This window comes from Eucyclogobius newberryi, unplaced genomic scaffold (assembly GCF_026437365.1).
Source record: "Eucyclogobius newberryi isolate DKJ021-1_F unplaced genomic scaffold, fEucNew1.0.hap1 SCAF_19, whole genome shotgun sequence".
Taxonomy (NCBI): domain Eukaryota; kingdom Metazoa; phylum Chordata; class Actinopteri; order Gobiiformes; family Gobiidae; genus Eucyclogobius; species Eucyclogobius newberryi.
In genome coordinates this window covers 29520234-29541836 of record NW_027315823.1, presented here as the reverse complement: position 1 = coordinate 29541836, position 21603 = coordinate 29520234, and the positions used below count along the sequence as shown (strand labels likewise).

The window sequence follows — 21603 nt, the reverse complement described above, 5'->3', positions numbered from 1 at the left end:
TATGAATTGCAATAACTTAAGATAATTTTCCTAATAAAATCATCTCCTCTGTACCCGCTGTGTCGCTCCCTGGAGCCGTAGGACTCTCATATCAGTTAACTGCCTTCACTCTACTTTGTCCTTTGATGAACCCACTCCAGACAGACACTGCTCTACACTTTTGACTAATACAGTGTCATTATGCTGTTGTGGGTAAAGTGGTGGGGTTGATAATGCTAGATATCATATTCGACATCAGCAGAGATGAAGTCTTAAGTAGTGCAGTGCAGTGAGGAAGCATGCAATGTGCATTATATTGGCGAGACTAAACAACCATTGAATAAAATACTGTATTGTATCAGAAGATCTGAGACACAACCTCCCCTCTGATCAAGCCAGAAATCAAACCTGTCAGAGCCTTAACAACCCAAGATGTAAGTGAATGAAACTGGGTGAAATTGTTAGACTTTAAACAAAGGCAGGGCATGTTTCAGTTATAACTCCTCCCTTTGGGGCCGGACCAATTTTGTGCTCAGAAGAGTATAAATTCTCACCATTTACATTAGATTGGCAAAGTAAATTCTGTTTTCTTAACAAAAAGTGCACTGTAAAAGCAGGAACGTGTGATAAAAATCAAACCACTACACACTTTCTTCATCTAAAACATTTTACAGATTGCAAACTGATAAAATGTGGTCCACCCTGCTTCACTTTTCTGACTGCAAAAGCTGTTCTAAAGCTGTGCTACGAAGTCAAGCAAGAAAAAAAAAGTGAATACAGACAATGTGCCAAACTATTTGTGAGAGTTAACTGTCTTTATCATTAGAAAACCAAGTCCCCAGCTTATACCAAAAACTGAGACTCAAAAGACAACCTGATCACTCTTGTTTTTGGACTGATTTATGTTTCAAGTTTGCTTTCTTCCCGGTGTCCCGTTTCCGAGGACACATTTTACTATGGGGACAATTAAGTACAATAAAGTAACAAATGGAAAAAAAAAATCCATCTTGTTTCATCTTAAGCTCATCAACAATACTTCAGCATCCACTGTAAAGTACAGTACATCAACGGTTCCCATCTTGTCTATTTTGTTTAAGTACTTGCTTTGTCTCATACCATGCCTTCTTGTTTTAATAATAAAATACACACTCATCAGTCCACCACGTACAAGTAACTGCAGACAAATCAATACTATTCAAATGACACATGCGGTTGCCATGTCTGAGCGATTAGCGTAGTCACAGATGATGCCGAATGTGATTGATGTTTGCGGTTTGGCTGCGTCATTGGTTGATCCGAGGGCCGCCTGTGCTGTTATGGCATCTTCTCATATGGTGTCACATGTAAGCCGATCAAATTAGCCGCGCTGTCCACCCTCGCCAGATCATCGGAGTTGGTTTGGAGAAATGATGGATGACTGGACAGGCGAGTGAAGCAAGGCCAGTGCGGAAAGTGATTATTCCCCAATGTAAACATGGCGCGGCGCTGATGGGAAACCGATTTGCTTTGACATATTTTCATTGTCAGAGATCGTGTTAGAGAAAAATGCTTTCAGAATAGTTGTGACGCTTGGACATTGGCGTCAGATTCTGTTAGCGAGGTTGTCACATGGGTGTCATAGATCCCATCGGACAAATGATGAGAGGAATTGGATTTTACATGGAGCTAAAAATAGTTTGGTGAGTCTATTTTGTAATATTGTGATCTGTATTAGGTGACTTAAATTATTTCCTTACTCTTCTAACATATTAAAGCTGTTATGATGGACGGTCTGCCACTTTTGCTTTATAGAGCTTGCAATGCTTTGACTAACATTTTTCCAAGGATGTCATTACACTTATTTCCATCTACATATCTCCATGGAGACAAAGAGCCAAGTTTACATGTCTTGTTTTTTCGAGAGAGAAGAGATCAGCAATAATAATATCACGATATTATCATTATCAATGCGTTTTATGAAGACATGCTGTGATACATCTCTTATTCCAGAAAGAAAATGACTTGAACATTAAATGAAACCTCGATAAAACAATACAAATAGCTGAAAAAGACCAATTAAAACTAAGAAAGTTTTAATAGATAATATGTAGAATAATGTTGACTGCAATCTGTTCATCTAACCAATTAAACTGTTCTTGCCTATGCTTATATCAAAGACAACAATTTTCCAAGCAACTGCTCCTTTGAAATAGCATGGCGCACACAAACAAGTTAGACAAGTGTGCCTCGGGCAATAAATACATTTATAAAAGTAATATATTCCTTTTAAATCAAAATGTGTAGCTGTATATGCAAATTGGCTGTTGAATGTTTACAGTTTATTGCTTTACTTCTTCAATGGAATGCCAAGACATATGAACTGATGAGAGCTTCAAACTCTCTTTTAATTCACTAATGCAACTTATAATTTGAATGAGATTTGTTTTGTGTCGACGTCTTACCTTTCCGACGTACAGTGGCTCCGTGCCGGTGTATTCCTCCACCACAAAGAACTGATTCCAGACCCATCCCCTTTTGACTCGATCCCCTGGTTTGGTTGAGGTACTAGTCCTTGCGGTGACTTGACCCGAGCCAAGTCTCAAGCAGCAAAGACAACTCACTGCCGCCAACAGTGTCCATACTCCACTTTTCCACATGATTAACAAAAATATATAGTGAAGTATTTAATATCCAAGTGTGATTTTCAAAGAACTACAAAACGTTGAAACATGTTGGATTAAGCCATAAATTGATGAAACGTTTCTTTGTTGGGCAAAGATACTTGAGAGTGCGTACCTGATTGAGTATTACAAATTTGTTGGGCATATTAAGAAGTCATATAAGCAACTAAAATGGAGAATTGACCTTCTCTTGATCATGAATATTTTGGAATAAAAGTGTCATAAAATCACAAAAATATCAAGATTATCTGGGTTGACGAGAAAGCATGGGCAGTCATTGTTGAAATTCCACCCACATTCAAAAAGTGGAATCTATATTTTAAACCAAGTAATAATATATTGTTTGCTTTGATGTCCAGTTCTTCACTATCTACTCCAAAATCTTGGCTGAATTTACATCCTGAGGCAAAATTTTACTAATGGTGAAGATTTCCACTTGAAGCGATCGTTTCCGTCCATAATAATCCATAGTTGATGCAGAAAACACAGTCTTGCTTTGCGTCCGCTCAGTCCAGGGAGTCACAAGTAGGTTATATGGCCCACCTGCAAGAGAGACAAGAAAGGTTTCAAATTAAAACACACTAAGTTCATTCGATTTGCTACTGCAGTCATGTATGTTTTCCATCTTGGTGTAAGTGTTGCTGCTGCTACTCGAATGTGCCACGGTAGAAGTCGTGGCAGAGTAAAACATATGCAAAATGAATATGCAAAATCAAACGATGCAAAAATAAATACGCAAAAGACCAAAGTATACAAATGACACATAAATAGCCAATAGGCATTACATCAAAAACAAATATACGCACTGTGATTGTAATAAGGTGGGCAACACCTTTCTTTGGCCGTAACTCAACATGTTCAGTACGTTTGAGTCATTGTTCCATTACTATAGCTTCATAATCCCATGTGATGTTGGAATTTGTCTGTATAAATTCCAGTGTCACTAGGACTAGGACTTCTACCATTTCTTTCATTGAGATGCCCAAAACTACACCGAACAAGATTAATATAAATATTTAGTTAATGTTGTTGCACAAAGAATGAAAAGCTCAGTAAAGGAGAATGAGAGAGGTCATTGTTCCTCACACATCTGCCTGCCTCCAGTCTCACTGACGGAGCAGCCCCAGCCTCCGCCAGCTGATTAACTGCATGAGGGAGCACTAATTGGATAAAAGCATTAATCAACTAATTCTATCCATTGAGGCAACAAGGCCCTAATACTTCGAGCAAACATTGACAGGCAACACGGGAGGGGCTAAGACACAGCCCTGTGGTATCCTGAGCCATGCAAAGGTTAGACAAAGCGATAACAACGAGGACACCAGGTAAATTATTGCAAAAATGATGTTGAAAGATTATGATGAATGATAGAGTAATCCGTCTAATTAAAAGGTCACATACCATACACAATTCACTTTTTTGACTTTCAACTGTGCATATATATGGTTATCTTGTCAAAAGTATAGTTTGTAACATCTAGATTAGACTACTGTGAATCCCTTATCGCAGCGTGTCCAAAAAGCTCCATGAAAACCTTTCAATTGGTTCAAAACGCAGCAGCAAGATTACTAATAAGAACTAAAAGAAGAGAGCACGCTGGTGCTCGAGTCTCTTCACTGGCTTAAAATCGTCCTCCTGACCTACAAAGCCACAAATGACATGGCCCAATCCCACCTCAAAGATGTTATAGAACCTTATCATCCAAACTTTGCTCTCAGAATGCTGGCCTTCTGGTGGTCCCAAGGGTCTCTAACAGTAGGAGGTAGAGCGTTGGTCCATGGTTAGGCCAGTTAGGAACAGAAACGCTGCCCTAGGAGCAACTATGCTGGGGGAAGTATGGCAGCTTGAGCACTATTCTCTGCTTCTGACTACTTATTCTATCAAACAATATTTCATATTTAATCTAATTTGCAATATGTTCATTAAGTTTCCTTCCTCTCTACTCCATATGCACGGTTCTTCATCTGCCTTGAAGAACTGGTTCTCCTCCTGAGTGGCTCCAGCTCCAGTGTCTCGTGTCCGCCTGTCCGTCTAAAGTAGTCGGATCTCTCCTTCACTGTGGAACTCCTCCAGGTTTCTACATTTTTCCCAAAGAGGTTTGATAGTTTTTCCTCGCTGAGAAGGCGGGTCTAAGGACAGATGACATGCTGGGACATTGCCAAGTCCCTGTGAACATTGTTTAATCTAGTTTTCCTGGTCGCCCTTCGAGGCAACTGCTGTTGTGATTTTGGGGATCTCAAAAATAAATGTATTTTTGAGATTAATTAAATTCAAATTCAAATCATGCATTTTTCCGCAAAACTTTTTTTCAAGGTTGTCTCTGGATGGACCAAAATACGTATTTATTTATTAGGTTATTTGTTCACAGAAATCTGAAAGCAACTGGAATGCAGTACAAGCCTTTTGAAATATTTTGTACCTGGTGCTCTTCAGATTTGGGTCATGGTGAAGCAAAAAAGGGACGACCCACTTCAGGAATTTAGACGAAATAGGATAAGCCAAGTTTATTGAACAATGTCAAGAGTTTAAAGAACTTGAAGCACTTTGAATTGCCTTGTGTACGAATTGTGCTCTATAAATAAACTTTCCTTGCCAATAGTGCCTCCATCGGGGCATGTTAGGAGGACAAAATGGCTGCCAGGGGTCTTTTATACAAGGAGTCTAGAAGTCACAGAACTAAATAAAAGAGTATGCAATGAACAAGATAATTACATTCATTCGGTCAGCAAGTTTATATTATAAGTACATATTACTCCACCACAGAGAAAACAGTTGAGAAAAGGAGTGTCCAAATCATCATTTAATCCAGGGAATTCTGTTGCTTTCACAGTGTGAATCCAGAAGGATTCTCTTTGTAGGAGCAATTTAAGCCTCTGTGACATTCACTGCGGGCATGTGTGTGCTGGACGAGTGCCGCTTGCTGCGCGTGCCTTTTTCATTTTATATAACGTCGGCCTGTGAACGGGTTCGGGACTTAAAAGCTGAACTCCACTTCTTCACGCAGACGTGTGGACTTTTTCAGTCGGTTCTCACTTGGAACTGAGTAACAATGCCCAGCTCTAATTACAGTTGATGAATGATTTAATATAATATTGTCTGTGTTGATATCTTCTGATATCTAAAATGGTTAGTGTTACTACATTCTGTCAGTGGTTGCAGTTGCCACACTTAAAGGTCCCAGTTATCTATCACTAAGGAAAGGTGCATTTTGAAAACACATTGTTGGTCTTTAGGCTCAGAATGAATGCTGTTTACCCACAGGAGCAAACAGCATTCATTCTGATCATTTGAATGAAAAGGTTTCATTATAACAGTATATCTTCTACTGTTGTGTTGATGAGCATTTTCTCTTCCCACTGCAGGCTGTAGAAGACACCAGTCAAATAATCCAAGCCATCAAATGGAAAGTGAAACCTGCATAACTTTTACATTCCATATGTAGACAGCATTTGACATTATGAATAAATAAATAAAAACATTGCAAATGTGTCCAACATACCTTGCAATGTAACACTTAAAACAGTAATAGTCCTGGTTTGTTGGACTATTATGTGGGCTAAGAGCTATTTCATCTTTTTAATTCCTTGTTTTGTCCAGATTTACTCTATACATATAATCGATGGTAGTCCTGATGATTCTATCCTGATTTAACTGTTGTAGCAGCACCATTGTAGACATGTTATACCATGTAAATAAGCACAAATATATTTAATTCCAATCCATACTGTGTAATGAGTCAAAGTTTAGACAGTATTATTGTTGACTAAAAGACCTTGAGGTGCCGGCCGGGGAGATTGCTGCAGTGTTAGAGGAGTGTATAAGCCATGATATAAGCCAGCAGGTGGTTTAACCTATTGTATTTCTGCCGACCGAGGGAGGACTTCTAATCTCTCTCGCTCACTCTCTCTCTCTGTGCCCACTAGCATGCTCGCAGCTTCCGGAAATAATTCCTCCTCAGACTGTTGGCCGAGGCAGAGTCCGTGGTATTGGAAAGTCAGCGCTGTGGGCTGTGCACTCTCCAGAGCATACAGCTGAAGAGAAGCTCCAGCTGGGAAGGGCCAAGTGTGGGCTTTGGACAGGCACTGGCAATGCAACACAGTAAAAACTACAATTCATGCCAAGTTGAAATGCATGTTAAGGGGGCAGAATATTGTAGTAAAATAGAAATTGCAAGTACGACTAGAGCTTCTGGACAGGCTTTGCACACCTGACTGGGCGACAGGTGCAAAGGAGCTAATATACCTGATGAGGGTCGGAGGGACCGAAATGTGTTAAAAGAATGAAGAGTGAGACAGCGCAGGAGTTTTCAGCTAATTATGACATACAACATAATCCTTCTTCCTGTTGTATTAGTTAACATGGGGCTCCTGACCTCAAGAGGAAATAAGTTACAGACTACACACACTAATCCGTTTTTTGGGACGCCCAGGGAATCAGTGCATTGTTGACTTGGTCAGACGAACATTGACTTTTCCCTCGTTCTCCATTTAAACCAACAGAGTTTCCACTCGACTGGAAGTTCCTTTTAATACACACATTTCTAAGTAATAATAATGTCACTCTATATGGTATTTTCTTCAATGTAATTTGTATATATTATCATTCACCTTGTTTGAGACCAATTTTAAGAACTGAGAATTACTTTTTATTGTACCGGTATTTCAAAAGTCCATTTGTGGTGATCCAAACTCCTCATTTCACTATTCCAAAAACAATGCATTGGAATAGCACTAGAAGCCAAATTGCACTAGTCTACAGGGAATGCATTAAAATATCAAGTGCATTTTTCAGCTAAATGGAGTCCTCTCTAAGCTCTGAATGGGTTTCAAAATGTGATGTCCCACGAGTGCAGTGATTAATTGGGTGTTGTGTCTGAACCTTAGCATGTCGCCTGTCATAATTCAATGCTTGAGTTAAGGTCAAGTTATGTGAGACGGTGGCAAGTCGTAATTCAACTGGGACTCCAACAATGCGCAAATATGGTCTAATTGCTTCTGTGGAAAATAAAATAGTTCACGGCATTAATTAACAGTTAAATAAAGTTTTTGGAAAGCAGCAGGAGGGAACTCGGATCACTGAATAATATATATTTGACGGATCAATTATTCCGGCTTGCTTTGGTAGCCTATGCATACAATACATGGACTTTAAGTTGTATTCTTTTGACAACATCATGACATGACAACAGTAATGTATAGAATTTTTGGAGGCAACATTTCTTGTCAGTTGTATTGGCCTAAAGTAATAGTGAGAGACATAACATATAGAATGCATTTAAATGAGACCGTCAATGAGATTTCAAGCATGTCTGAAATGTTTAAACCCGCTGCATCTACAAACGTGTGGACAATGTAGAAAGTATGAAGTCAATGGCACCACATTGATTTACCGCCACTCACATTTCCAAGAGCATTTCACTCAAATGTAACTTTTGCGGTGCCCAGGAAGATGTTTTTGCTTTTGCCTGAAATGTGAGTTATAGATCAGATCTGAAGAGAGGCAACACCGCTCATACTAGGAATGCACGTTTCTCAAGGTATTTTGAAGCAATCGCCTTAAAAAATAATCAGGGGAATATAATCTAATCTATACAAATGTTGCTGCAGCCACTCTAGTTATGTTAAAAGTAAGTGGGAAAAGGAAGGACATTTTGTTTTGACGGATGAAGAGCTGAAAACTATCTATATGTACATCTCAATGGACGACCATAAGATCTCATGTGTCACAGTATTTTAAAATACCATGTCGAAGTGCGCGCTATTCACATGGAAACACAGTAGTCGCTGTTGAATATTGTGGCTGATTTCAAAACAATGTATTTGGGACTAAAAACATCTGCAACGAAAACAGTAAATGGATATTGTTGGAGTAAAGTAAAAGTTTTCACAAAGTTGGACACAGAATCAAATGTTATGGACTGGTCAAGCTTTAAAATGGATATTCAAAAGATGGAGGAAATAACACTTGCAATCAACTTGAAATGGGATGTCTATGACGAATATATATAATAATAATAATAATAATAATAATAATAATAATAATAATAATAATACAATAAAATGTTTAGATGAGAGGATCATATTAAAAAGTTATTGTCTAGATCATTTTTGTTGCATTGATTTTTGTTGTTGTTTGTTGTTGCTCTGGTGCTGTTTCTTTGTTCTTTGTGTGCGTATTGAAAATAAAAGAAAACCCTTTAAATTTAATAATAAAATGTTGGATACGTTCAATACCATACTGTGAATGGTGGTGTTCCATTGTTTCCAAGGAAATGCTGACTGTTGGAGAAACTGTTGCAGCCAGGAGGCAAACCACTATCATGCTTTTTGGGACAGTCCTCTTGCTTGGAAATATTGGACTGAAATGAATAATGCACTACAGACTGTTTTTAACTTTGCCATCCCTCTCAATTTTAGACCTATGTAAAACTCCTGCCATGGACACGATCCATGGATACCTTTGGGACGTACTTTTAGCAGAAAAAGGCAATCACAAAGAAATGGCTGACATAAACATTACCAACGATCAAGGACTGGACTGGCATTGTAAGATACATCAGACAAATGGAGGGAAAAAGAAAAGACTTCATTTGGAAATGGACAAATTTGACCGACAGCGAACTAGATGGAATTTTTGTTTTGACTGAGCCATGTTAGTATTTTTTTGTCTAGTTGATGTCTAATCATCTTGCAATATTATCTGTCCATATAACAGCTGTAAATATTGTAAATAATGTGTCACTATTGTTATTATTATATTGTATAAGAGGGTTTTTATAAGAGTTTTATTAGAGCTTTTCTATAAGAGTGTCTTTAATAAGTTTTTATAAGTTATCTGTTTTTTATTCTTTACTTCTGTACCTACTTTGTGTTGCAACACTGGATTTTCCCCATTGTGGGACAAATACAGGCTTATCTTATCTATTTGTATTTCTATTTTAAATGTTGCTCTCTGATCATGTTCTGTGTCTGTTCTATGTTTGATCTTTTGATTTATTTCATTTTTTTTCACACTGTTCATGGAAACCACAGTTGCCCTATGTTGAGGCTGTCAATCTCCAAATGATCAACAGATTTCTCGACTGACTTAGCAAAGTTCATCATTATTTGCGGAAACATTTTTTTTTCCTTTCTGTCTGGGGATGCAGCGCCCTCGACATTGACATACATCTCTGAGTCTGTTGGAGATGCGTAGTGATTGGCATCGCCGAGGCTCTCCTGCAGTGCTCCGTGTTCTTCTTGACCGTGGGCCTGTCTGGATACATTTGCACATGAGTTCTTGTTGAGTTTGATGGGTCCTGGCACACGACTCATATAAAACTCTGGACTGACAGCCGCTTCACAAAATCCGATCCGGCTATTTTACTTCTGCATGAAAGCTCTGCAAAGATTTCCCATAGCAAGGTCCTATGATCAATCCAATCTGTTGTGTAGGGAGACCAGAACAATTGCACTTTTATTTAACATTTCTGAAACATTCCATTCTTAGGATTCACATTCACAGTGACTTAAAGGCACTGCACCTGATTTTGACCATCTTTAGAATGTGAAAAACAGAAGTAGTATGTTTAAACATGTTTGCAGTATTCGTGTATTCGTTAGTTTGTTTCATCTCATTCATAAATGGAGATAAATTACTGCGATTTACAACATCTCTCAATACAATATTAACACATTTTAGATTTTAGACTTTGTGAAGGCCTTTTCTAGTTCTACTACAAAAATGAACATTATAACCAAAAGGGACCATGTTATTAACTGCATTATAACTTGAATAGGAAAACAATATATCTGTAATTTGCATAGAAATAAATAGGAATTGAATTGAAATTTGAATTTTAGAAGGAAAAATGGACAATTTATTTCTCAAACAAAATCGCCGAGCCCTATAGCACTGTAATAAAAACAATCAGCATGCAACAGTGCACCAGTGTTAATAATGAAATGCAGTTGACACACCGCGGTCTGGTTTTACAATGAGCTATAACTCTATACAGGGGCCAGACACATTTGTGATCGACCACGGGAAAAACCGCCACAAGTCGGCCCGGACCAAACAGAGATAAAGCCAAAATAAGATTAGATCAAAATGTCTCCCGGTAGACTTGTAACTGGTTTATCCACGGTCAGTCACATTTTGTTTAATCTGTGAGAAAACAAATCTGGTGAAGCCCGTTTAATATTCAGAAAATTGTGGCAGAAACATCTAAAAAAAATCTAAAAAAAAAAAAAAATCAATGAATTGTGTTTTTTATCTTCTCATGTATCTTTAATGGCTGCTGGTATAAAACTCTCTGCTAAAGTGTTTCTAATACTCTCTGCTAAGGGTTCAGACTGACAACTTCAAAGACGTAAATGCTCTGTTTATCTTTATTCACTGCAAAGAAACACATGAATACCCTGCATTCTTGATAGATTCCATAGATGAGTTAACAGTGTAGTGAGCCATTGCAACAGGTTTAATTACAGATCATTTGAATAAAACTATATCTTCCATAGCTTGTACCGATGGCCTGGAAGTTTCTCTCTGAAGTGGAACATTTGCTGAGAACCAACTGTTTGATTTTACGACGGTATAATGGCCAACCCAAATAAAAAAACAATTGAGTCACTACGAGAATAAAATCATAACATTTCGACATTAAAGTCATAATTGATAAAAAGCCAGAAAAAAGTCCTACATATACTAGAATAAAGTAATAATTTAACGAGAACAGAGTCCGACATTTATGAGAATAAAGTTGTAGTCAAAATGAAGATGTAATTTTCCAAATATAAAGTCACATTTAAACGTCTAGGGGACGTGTCAATGTTCCGATTAAAAGTGAGGTGAGCAATTCACTTTCAGCACACGGCCAGGACTCGGGCTTGGATGAGTTGACAGCTTAGAACTACATAAAGGCCTATAATAGATGTTAAAGTGTTTCCTGGCCTTTAAAACGATGTCCCACATGTGTGCTGATTACAAGACAGATCGCCAGAGTAGCAGCACCCTTCTTGTTACGCATCATCCACAAACTGTTGGATGAACCCTTTACTTTCTCCATGGCGTATCCCTCAGGCAGGTGGAGGAGCCTCGGTGTTATATTCACACATGCTCTGCTCCTCTGCTCATTGGGGATTTTACTACCGTCCTGTGGAGCCGTACACACAGCGAAGACTCAGTTTTACACACCAATTCTAACCTTTTTGGCATCCGTTGGACAAAGTTGGTAAAACACCAGCCCACACTGGACAGCATGGGGGTGGTTGGTGGTGATATATGGATGGCACCATTTGTGTTTTTGTTTGTAAGCGATGTTTTACGCACACGCCTTCATCCATACAACTCATTCCACCACTTACAGCCGAGTAACACAACCACAGCCTAACACACGCATGTAGCCCAGGCTGATGACTACAATGAGAGGATACTTTAGCTCCAACAACACACATGTATCCAACACTAGAGTACGTCATTTTACACACATATTCCAACTGTGAGGCGGCTTGAATTTCCCAAAAACAAACGCAAATTAAGGTTCTGCACCACAGAGGACTAATAACATCCTCTGCACACTGTCTCCAAATGTTTTTAAGTTAGTCCAATACACAGGTGGGTTTGGTCCTGAATTCTGCAGAACCCGTCCTCAACGCCCCCAGGCCCACAGTACAGGGTGTGGAGCAGTGGCCCCAGGCCTGCTGTACAGGGTCTGGAGCACTGGCCCCAGGCCCACAGTACAGGGTCTGGAGCACTAGGTGCGCAGTGCGCATGGCTCCACAAGCCTGTGGTGCTGTGTTGTCAAACCTATGCACACAAAAAATCTCATCTGAACGGTGACTTTAACTCATCTAAGCCACGTGCCATGCAATGCCTTTCTGTGTCACTTTGGAAAGATTCAATGTCAGTCCCTGATTCTTAAAATGTTGACTTTATTCTCATAATATCGCATTTGTATTATCGTAAAATTATGATTTTTAATCTTGTAAAATTATTACTTTAATATCGCAATATTAAGATTTCTCCAGCTTCGACTTTAAAAAAAATAAAATCATGACTTAAATGTCGAAATGTTATGAGTTTATTCTTGTAGTGCCCACAATTTTTTTTTTAATTCAGGGTGGCCCTTATACTCTGTTGTATTTTAAAATAAATTATCAGAGAAAAAAATGTGGCTCAGCTTACAAAATTAGCAATATAACTCAATACAGAAAAATATACTATACATATCAACTAGACTAATAGCCCTTTATGATCAGTACGATGATTATTTATTTATTTGTAATTTTTTCATTGGTCACTAAGCACTACTTACATATGGTCAAAATGACTTTGGACTTAAAGGTGGTATGGACGATTTTTTTCAGCAGATTTTTTGTCATATTTCCTCGTGGCGTGGATAAATCATTTGTCCTGCCACGTATCAATCATAAAACGCACCTACGGCTCACCTGCAGCCGCGTGTGGCTCGTCCCCACGTTTCCGCGCATGGATCTATCATAATATAGTTCCCTCAGTGTACGGGGCAAAATGAAGACAGAGGAAGACAGTTCGAGCTGACGCAGAAGTGGACAGAAATCTACGGGAGACGAGCGATGCGATGCGCTCCGTTGCGCTAATAAACAAACGCACGTGTGTGTTGTATCAGTCCGCACGGGGGAGTGCGCATGCGCACTTCCACCTGCGTTCTCAAATCGCCGAAAAATCGTCCACTGCGCCTTTAATACTTTGGTTGTCGATGAGAATGAGTAAAATTACATTTTGCAATGTTTCAAGAATTTGCACTTTTTAGTGCGTAGTATAATGAACACATCTTAAAGGCATCTACTTTCTGCACTACTTGTTTTGCGGCACATTTGTTTGTCAGATTGGTCTCACTTTGATCATTTCATTAGGTACAAACAGCATTTACTGATATCATAAATCTTAAAACAAGAACTGTAAGAGTTTTATGCTAATGCGCTCCAGTTTTGGTCAAAAATTTGGCCTCCACTTCAATAGAGCCACAAACCCTTGCTAATTAATGGCTTGTCAATTAGTGGGCTTTCTTTTGGACTGCGGATGATGGAAATATGCTGCCTCCCCGTTGCCTGTTTCTCATGCCCAGTGCTCGCTAAATTCTCTGCTCCAAAGCTGTTGGCGAGCAGTGCGCAGCCATTCGTGACCTATTAGGGCGCTGGATTGATTTTGCAGAGCCGTGATCAGTGGGCAAGCCCCGAGCGGGCCCTCTGACAGCTGGCAGTGGACACGCAACAGCCAGGGAGAGTGATCACTGTGAGCTGATAGGCACCGGGCCAGGGTATGGCTGCGTCTGACACACAGCCAGAGCCCTGCTGCATCATGTGTAGTTTGTGCGACAAAATGGATTCAAGCTGGACGGAGATGTTTAGAGCTATATGTGAATAATCTGCACTGGAGTTCACAACAAGGGCCCCTCAAAGCTGTTTGTGTGGCCTAGTCTGTGCAAAAATGAAAAGGTATATATCCTCAGAGAGTTGATGAGTAACATATACAGAAACATGATATTTTTTCAAAACGTATTATACAATCACAGTGACAATGTACTTAAAATGCATCCTTTGTAGGTTTAATGGATCGTCTAGTTTTCACTTAGTTACCAACAAATTGCCAAAGGCCCCATGCAGCTATATAGAAACGGCTCCCTCTGGAACATGATGTGGCTATATTTAACGTATATTTCATAAAATAATTATTGTTCGTATTATTATTGGCCTTTAAACATAATCCCCTTGGCTTTGGCATCTCATAATTTAGAACTTAAAACAATGTATTGAAAATCACACATTCTGATAACTATGCCACCAGACACAACGTGTTTTATGAATAAGCTTGACTTCAATGGTGACTCAGAATAAGATAAGATATTCCTTTATTGTCCCACATGGGGAAATCTCATTGATGCAACGCAGGAAGATACAGAGGTAGATACAGAAGAAAAGAACAGATCACTTGTAGGAAGTTTGAAAAACACTCTCAGTAGAAGATCTCTTATAAACAAAAACTCCCATAGACAGAATATGATTCAGATAATGCTTGTACTAATTGTGAAATTGGTCAGACAAACCAAAACGTTTCTAGAGTTGTGACAATCACGTGCAAAATAACATTAAAACATAGGCCATGGCTGGAGAGCCGCGGCGCGGTCAAATAGCCGCGCAGTTTCAGGGACCGCGGCATTTCCCTTATAGCCTCATGGCTAACCCTAACCCTAACCCTAACCTTAACCATAACCCTAACCTTAACCCTAACCCTAACCCTAACCTTAACCCTAACCCTAACCCTAACCTTAACCTTAACCTTAACCTTAACCCTAACCTTAACCCTAACCCTAATAGCCGCGCAGTTTCAGGGACCGCGGCATTTCCCTTATAGCCTCATGGCTAACCCTAACCCTAACCTTAACCCTAACCCTAACCTTAACCTTAACCCTAACCCTAACCTTAACCTTAACCCTAACCTTAACCCTAACCTTAATCTTAACCCTAACCCTAACCCTAACCTTAACCTTAACCTTAACCATAACCCTAACCCTAACCTTAACCTTAACCCTAACCTTAACCCTAACCTTAACCCTAACCTTAACCTCAACCTCAACCTTAACCATAACCCTAACCTTAACCTTAACCCTAACCTTAACCTTAACCCTTAACCTTAACCCTAACCTTAACCCTAACCTTAACCCTAACCCTAACCTTAACCCTAACCCTAACCTTAACCATAACCCTAACCCTAACCTTAACCCTAACCTTAACCCTTAACCTTAACCCTAACCTTAACCTTAACCCTAACCTTAACCCTAACCTTAACCCTAACCTTAACCCTAACCTTAACCCTTAACCTTAACCCTAACCTTAACCCTAACCTTAACCCTTAACCTTAACCCTAACCCTAACCTTAACCCTAACCTTAACCTTAACCCCGCGCGGTCTAAAACGGCGCTAGAACGCGTTTCAGGAGCCGCGGCGCTCGGCCGGCACAAAAATAACATGGCAGTTTCGGCCGCGCGCCGCGGCTCTGCAGACACTCCCAAAAACATAAGGAAACACATTTCTACTACTTTTTGAACATTTCAAAAATAACTTTTGGTTACTCTACTTAATAAAGAAGCTGCTTTGTTGAGATAAAAGAAACAGGCTTGCTTACTTCCTATCTGAAATTATACAATCCCGTTCCGCTGTATCTTAATTAGTCGACAGCTTTAAACGCACAAACTGTCCTGTCCTCTCTCTTTCACTGGGCCCTGTTGTATTTTTCCAGTTTTCTTAGGTGGCTAATGGCCTGTCGTGCAGCCTGCCCGCACAAGTAGAAGGCTGTTGTGTGAGTGTTATTGAGCCGGCTGCAAACTGAGACCTCAACGTTCCAAATAAAGTGCTACTCACTTTATTTTCAAGCTGGTTTGCCTCTGCCACCATCAACTTCATACTGGCTCCGGCTCTACCACTTTGCAATCTACTTACTGCTTGAGAAATCAAATTTATTTTTAAGAAACATCCAACCAAACATCCAAAGAACAACCTTTTTTTCTGCGATGTTTTCTGTCAATGATAAAAAAGACTTAAAGGCGTCATGGACGATTTTTTTGCGCCAAATCTGAGTCTTATTTCCTCGTGGCGTGGACGGCCGATTAGTCCTGCCACGCATCAATCATAAAACGCACCTACTGCACAGCTGCAGCCTCGTGCGGCTCATCCCCAGGAGAGCAGCACGTTTCCCTGTGTCTAAGCGCATGGATCTATCATAATATAGTTCCCTCAGTGTACGGGACAAAATTAAGACAGAGAAAGACAGTTTGAGCTGGAAATCTATGGAGACGAGAGATGCGATTGGCGAAAAATTGTCCATTACGCCTTTAAATGCTGTAGGTAGATACAGAATTTGAACTTTAAGTTTTACTTTTTGCTAACAAGGAAGCAGACGAGTAATACGTTTGTCATGAACTGAAAAAGGACCCACCAGGAAGAAAAAATATTTTTGCAAATAATAAAACACCCCACAGTTATTTCAGTGCAGGATTAGAATGGGAGAACACCTGCTACACCTGCTGTGGTTGGAAAGGTTACAGAGTTTGTGAAATATTATTTTTTCAGTTGCACTAAAACAAGATTGCTTCCTGGATTTAACGGTTTTATACTTTCTATTATTTTTCTTGGTATTTGTTCTTCATTCATTTAGTTTAGAAAAACAAAGCTGTTGATTATATTGGCTGTTATAAGACGTCTTTTAACGATCTAATAATGCCTTATTTTGAAGTATTTTTTTTTTTTTTTTTTAATTCTTTTTGCCAACTATTTGACTAAAACAAAAATAAATAAAACTTGTCCCAACAACTGATTTATAGTCAAAACAATGACAAATAAACCTGGGCAACCTGATTTCCAACTATGAAAAGGAGCATTTTCAAAAGCAAACCTTCAGGCACGTGCATAGCTTTAGAACAGAAATCATACTTGTATCAGTTACATCGAAATGGAAATTCTGATACCGATACCGGCGATATGGTAAATGCTTGGGCAGATATTTTCTTTACATTGTTTGGTTATTTTTAAACACTTTTTTGAACAAATAAGTATTGCTTTTAATTTGTTCAAAATCCTTTATAATAAAAAGTTTGATGGATCATTTATTTAGCTTTATGTTTAGACTTAGCTAGGATATAGGCTTTAATAAGATGATTCTTTATTAAGAGTAAAAGTAGCCTTCACACATTTCTATTCTGCGAATTTCCTGTTTTATTTAGATGATTTATCAGATTTAAAGTCTTTCTCTGTATCCTCTCAGCAGCTTCTCCTCAGAGTCCTGTGTCTGATCACACACACTCACACGCTCTTCTCATTCTTAAAACCACTCTAAAGTTCTAAATACTGACATAAATAGTGAGTGAATTTGTTGCATATTATGTTTAATGTGAATTTGTTGCACATGTTTAATGAGTAGTTTGCCTAAAACTTTTCTAGAGCTTTTAAAAGTCTGTAACTGTCATCTCTAGGTCTTTTGACAGAACATTTACTGCATTAAAGTTTACAACCTGTTCTGTTAGAATATAGAAGCGGAGCTGTTGTTTTCTTCCTGTCTCTGAAGGGATGGCAGAGTTACTTCTTTCATTACCAGAGTGTAATATCAGTGGATTTGGCTGATACAGGTATTTTTAGATGAATATCGACTGATACCGCTTAAAGGATTGATAAACTGTTTAACATTTAGATGCATACAGCGCACAACTATCTGCACTAATGGCCTAATTTCAAGAATAACCTTGGGTACTCCAGCTTTAAAGGACACAGTGTGAATCATTTGCAGTGTTATTGGCCTTTAAACATGCTCTTGATTACCTTTGCTTTGGCATCTCATGTTTTAGAATGTAATATATGACATTAATCATGAATTTGTGTTAGTAATGTAAGCAAATAGTTGTAATGAACACAATTTGATAACAGAAAGTGTGGCTCTTATTTATGGACTTAAAAACAGCACAGAGTATCTCACAATGTCTGACTTTGAACGTTGAAGTATTGTGTTCACTCTTTTTTTAAAGAACTGGAGTTACGTGAAGTAACCTTGAGGTTTTTTTAGGCTCGGATGGAGATGACCTTGTAAAGGATTATGAAACAAGCATAAATGAAGCTAAATATAACTCCAGGTATATGCTTTTGATAAAGGAACAATGCTACAACATGGTTTGAATTTAGTCAAATATGTGTCTTTTAATATTCTTGATTTTACCAACAGCAGAGATGTTTTGCTGTTTATCTCACAAGCATAGCAGGAGTTATCTTCGGAATCAACCAGAACAGTCCAGTTTATTGCGTTTCATCTTCCTATCCGCCATTGAAATAACTGTCGGAGAGGGAGCCGGCAGCTGATTGGTGGATGCTCCAGGCGCGGTGTCCCCACATTTTCCTTTGTGTGATAAGCTTGTTATCTGGGCCTCTCTGTCTGGCCATTAACCCACTCGTCTTCCCCTCACAGCTCTCTGACAAATCACATTAGAACACTTCAGAGAGAGTGGTGCATAAGGGCACTGGTGACAGGAAACACAGCACTTTCAACTGTTCAGAAAGCTCAGTCAGAGGCAAGATTGAGATGAAGTGGGACGGCTCAGTCAATTCAGGCACAAGGCAAAGCAGAAAACAGAACCAAAGTATCCTTCAAGATTCTTATCAGCATCATCACAATAACAATTACATGTGTGTGTCTTGTTGTGCAGTATGTATTGAGGACTTTTCTTTATATTTTGTGATTTATTTTGTCTTTATTATTATTATTATTTGCAGATAGTTGACATTTTTACACATTGAATTCGGTGCAGATTTTTTTTTTCCATGGATAATTTCCTTTTTAAACGTTGAGGTATTTCCAAGACACAGATACTAAATCAAGGTTTATTGCAATTAATACCAAGGACAACTATATGACAAAAAGTGAAGTCACCCTTACTTGCTTATACCGCATACGTTTTACAATGATTGAATTATTTGATCAACTTCGCTTAAAACTGAACCAACTGGCCTTATATAGCCTTATATAACTTTTAATAAAAGGGTGGCACAGTCTCAGAGTTTGAGTCTTAAAACGATGTCCAAATAGCCTCACAGCATTTTGCACACACTTTGATGTCTGTGGAATATACAAAGATATTGAAAGTAATGACTAACTTTTGGGCTTTGCATAATCCTTGCCGGCTACGTGACGTTTTAATGGCACACTTCATAAACGGAAGGACGGCGCGCAACCGAGGATGTTTGCAAGGTTGAATGAGTTGAGGGTGAACATTGAAATTATCTCCTCTTGTTTTTGCTCAATTGAGGGATTGATGCGAACCGCGACATGATGTTGCATTTAAGAGAGCACTGTGCATTTCTGGAGGAGGGTTTCCCATGGAGATGATTTTGCTTTGCTTGGAATGTTCCGCAGTATGGCATTAATGAAAATGTTTTATCTCCATGGACACAAGCAATGTTACAAATGTGTGATGCCAATTACATAAAGAACTCGTCATTTCCAAGGCATTTGTTTGGCAATAACAACACTTGTAATTACCGTATTTTCCGGACTATAAGTCAGTCGGACAATTTTTTCATTGTTTTGGCCGGGGTGCGACTTATACTTATATTTATACTTATATACTCATATACTTATACTCCGGACCAACTTATATGTGATATTATTTGTTAGTTTCACACTTGGAACCACATTTCATACTCCAGTGCAACTTATATATGTTTTTTCTTCTCTATTATGCATTTTTTTTTGGCTGGACTTATACTCCGGTGCGACTTATAGTCCGGAAAATACGGTAAATACATGCAAGATAGACTTTTAATGCTATGGTGTGGCACTTACTCATGAAAAGTAACATAGTGCACCATTACAATGTTAGACACATACATTCTATATCTGCCTAAACTAGAATTGTTGCTATAAACACACACAATTCTGAATCATACTTGAATGAAAAGGGCATCGGACAGCGCGGAATGAAGTCCTAAATACAGACAAAAAATGAGTCTAGCCTATAAAATAATGAATTTTGATTAAAACTAATTATAAAATAGTACTTGGGGAGTTCAAAACGACTAATGAGATATAACTACGATCACACATCTGAGTGTTACCGCTCAAATGGTCTCGGCTCTGAACTCACTGCCTTGAATTGAGTTTTCAACCGCCTGATGTTTTTTTCAAGGAGATACACGGCATATCTCCTTGGAGAAAATTTGCACATTAGTGGGAGATGTCGTTCTTTAATTCAATATTTATGGTCTCCTCAAACATTGGTGTTTTTTTGGATGTGGTCATAACTCTGATCTCCTGCTGGGGCCAAACTTTTTTCCAAAGACATATTTCAAACACATATTATAGAGACTATGCCAACATCCGCCAGCAGAGGGTCGCGAGGAGTCCATCTGTCGGTGCACTGTGGAGTGAAGCAGTTGAATGTATAGGTTCTAAAGTGGCTTAAGTTGATTAGCTGGGATATGTGGAAGCAATTTGAGCACTGAAATGATCACAATGAGCGGAATGAAGTTTGTGATCCTTTTTCCGAGGATTACCGGAAGAGCGAAGGTTGAGCGCAGAAGAGGAAAATAGACTAAGGACGACTCAAAAGTGCAAAAATGAAACAAAACATGATATCAAGTATGCTTTTAGCAGGAAACAATGTTTTAATGTGGTTAAAAGCTAGAATTAGTCAATCATGAGTTTATAATGTCCAGGGTAAAATGTTGAGTGTGCAAGAAATGGGAAAACTAATTCAACGCAACAAGAAAAGACCTTAAAAAAATAAAATAGTGATGAATAACAACTGCTAAAAAACCCAACACTGCTCTCATACGGTCACTGGAAAGACCCTTCAAATACCACGACGATACTTGCATACTTTCTTTTTACTGCTTACTGTTTTATTAAGCTCCTCTGCAGCAGTGCTACTCCCACAAGAGTAGATTTGTTGTTTTCACAAATCTGCAATGTTTTGATATTGGATTGGCCTCTTTTTTACACGACACCGAGCTATGTGTTCATTGAATCCACGACTCACTGAAAATGGTGGAAGAGTTAGGCCTAATTTATTTGGGGACGGGACGACGTTCTGAGCTCATAAATACTGTACACACCGGTTCTCTCACAGAGACACGCAAACTTTTAGGCTTTGTACATTTATATCCACACAAGACACTTGCAGAAAACCATGTAAGATTATCTACTATTACCCAGAAATGCCCTAGAAAATGTCTAAAAGTTGGGTTAGTAAAAGTTGTAAGTTTTAAACAGGACATAAAATGACTTCTGCGGTTTAGTGCAGTGCGTCAGAGGAGAACACAGTGCAGTTTGATACAATTAGGTGTGAATGCATTTTCCTGACCCCAGTTGAAGTGTAAACAGGGCCTTAGATTGATACCTTCGTGTTTGACTTCTCTTTATTCTGCAGCAATCAAGACATGCTAAGCAGCAGTTGCCAAAATCAAAA

General features: G+C 38.8%; 1 protein-coding gene across 1 annotated transcript in view; it reads right to left on the bottom strand.

The window, feature by feature from the left end:
• Positions 1–21603, bottom strand: part of LOC140365974 (cadherin-22) — a 256099-nt gene that overhangs the window by 165842 nt on the left and 68654 nt on the right. Inside the window, exon 2 of the mRNA XM_072452603.1 lies at positions 2421–3182. Coding sequence (XP_072308704.1) covers positions 2421–2615 — 195 coding nt within the window. The 5' untranslated portion in view covers positions 2616–3182. The remainder of the gene's footprint in view (positions 1–2420; positions 3183–21603) is intronic.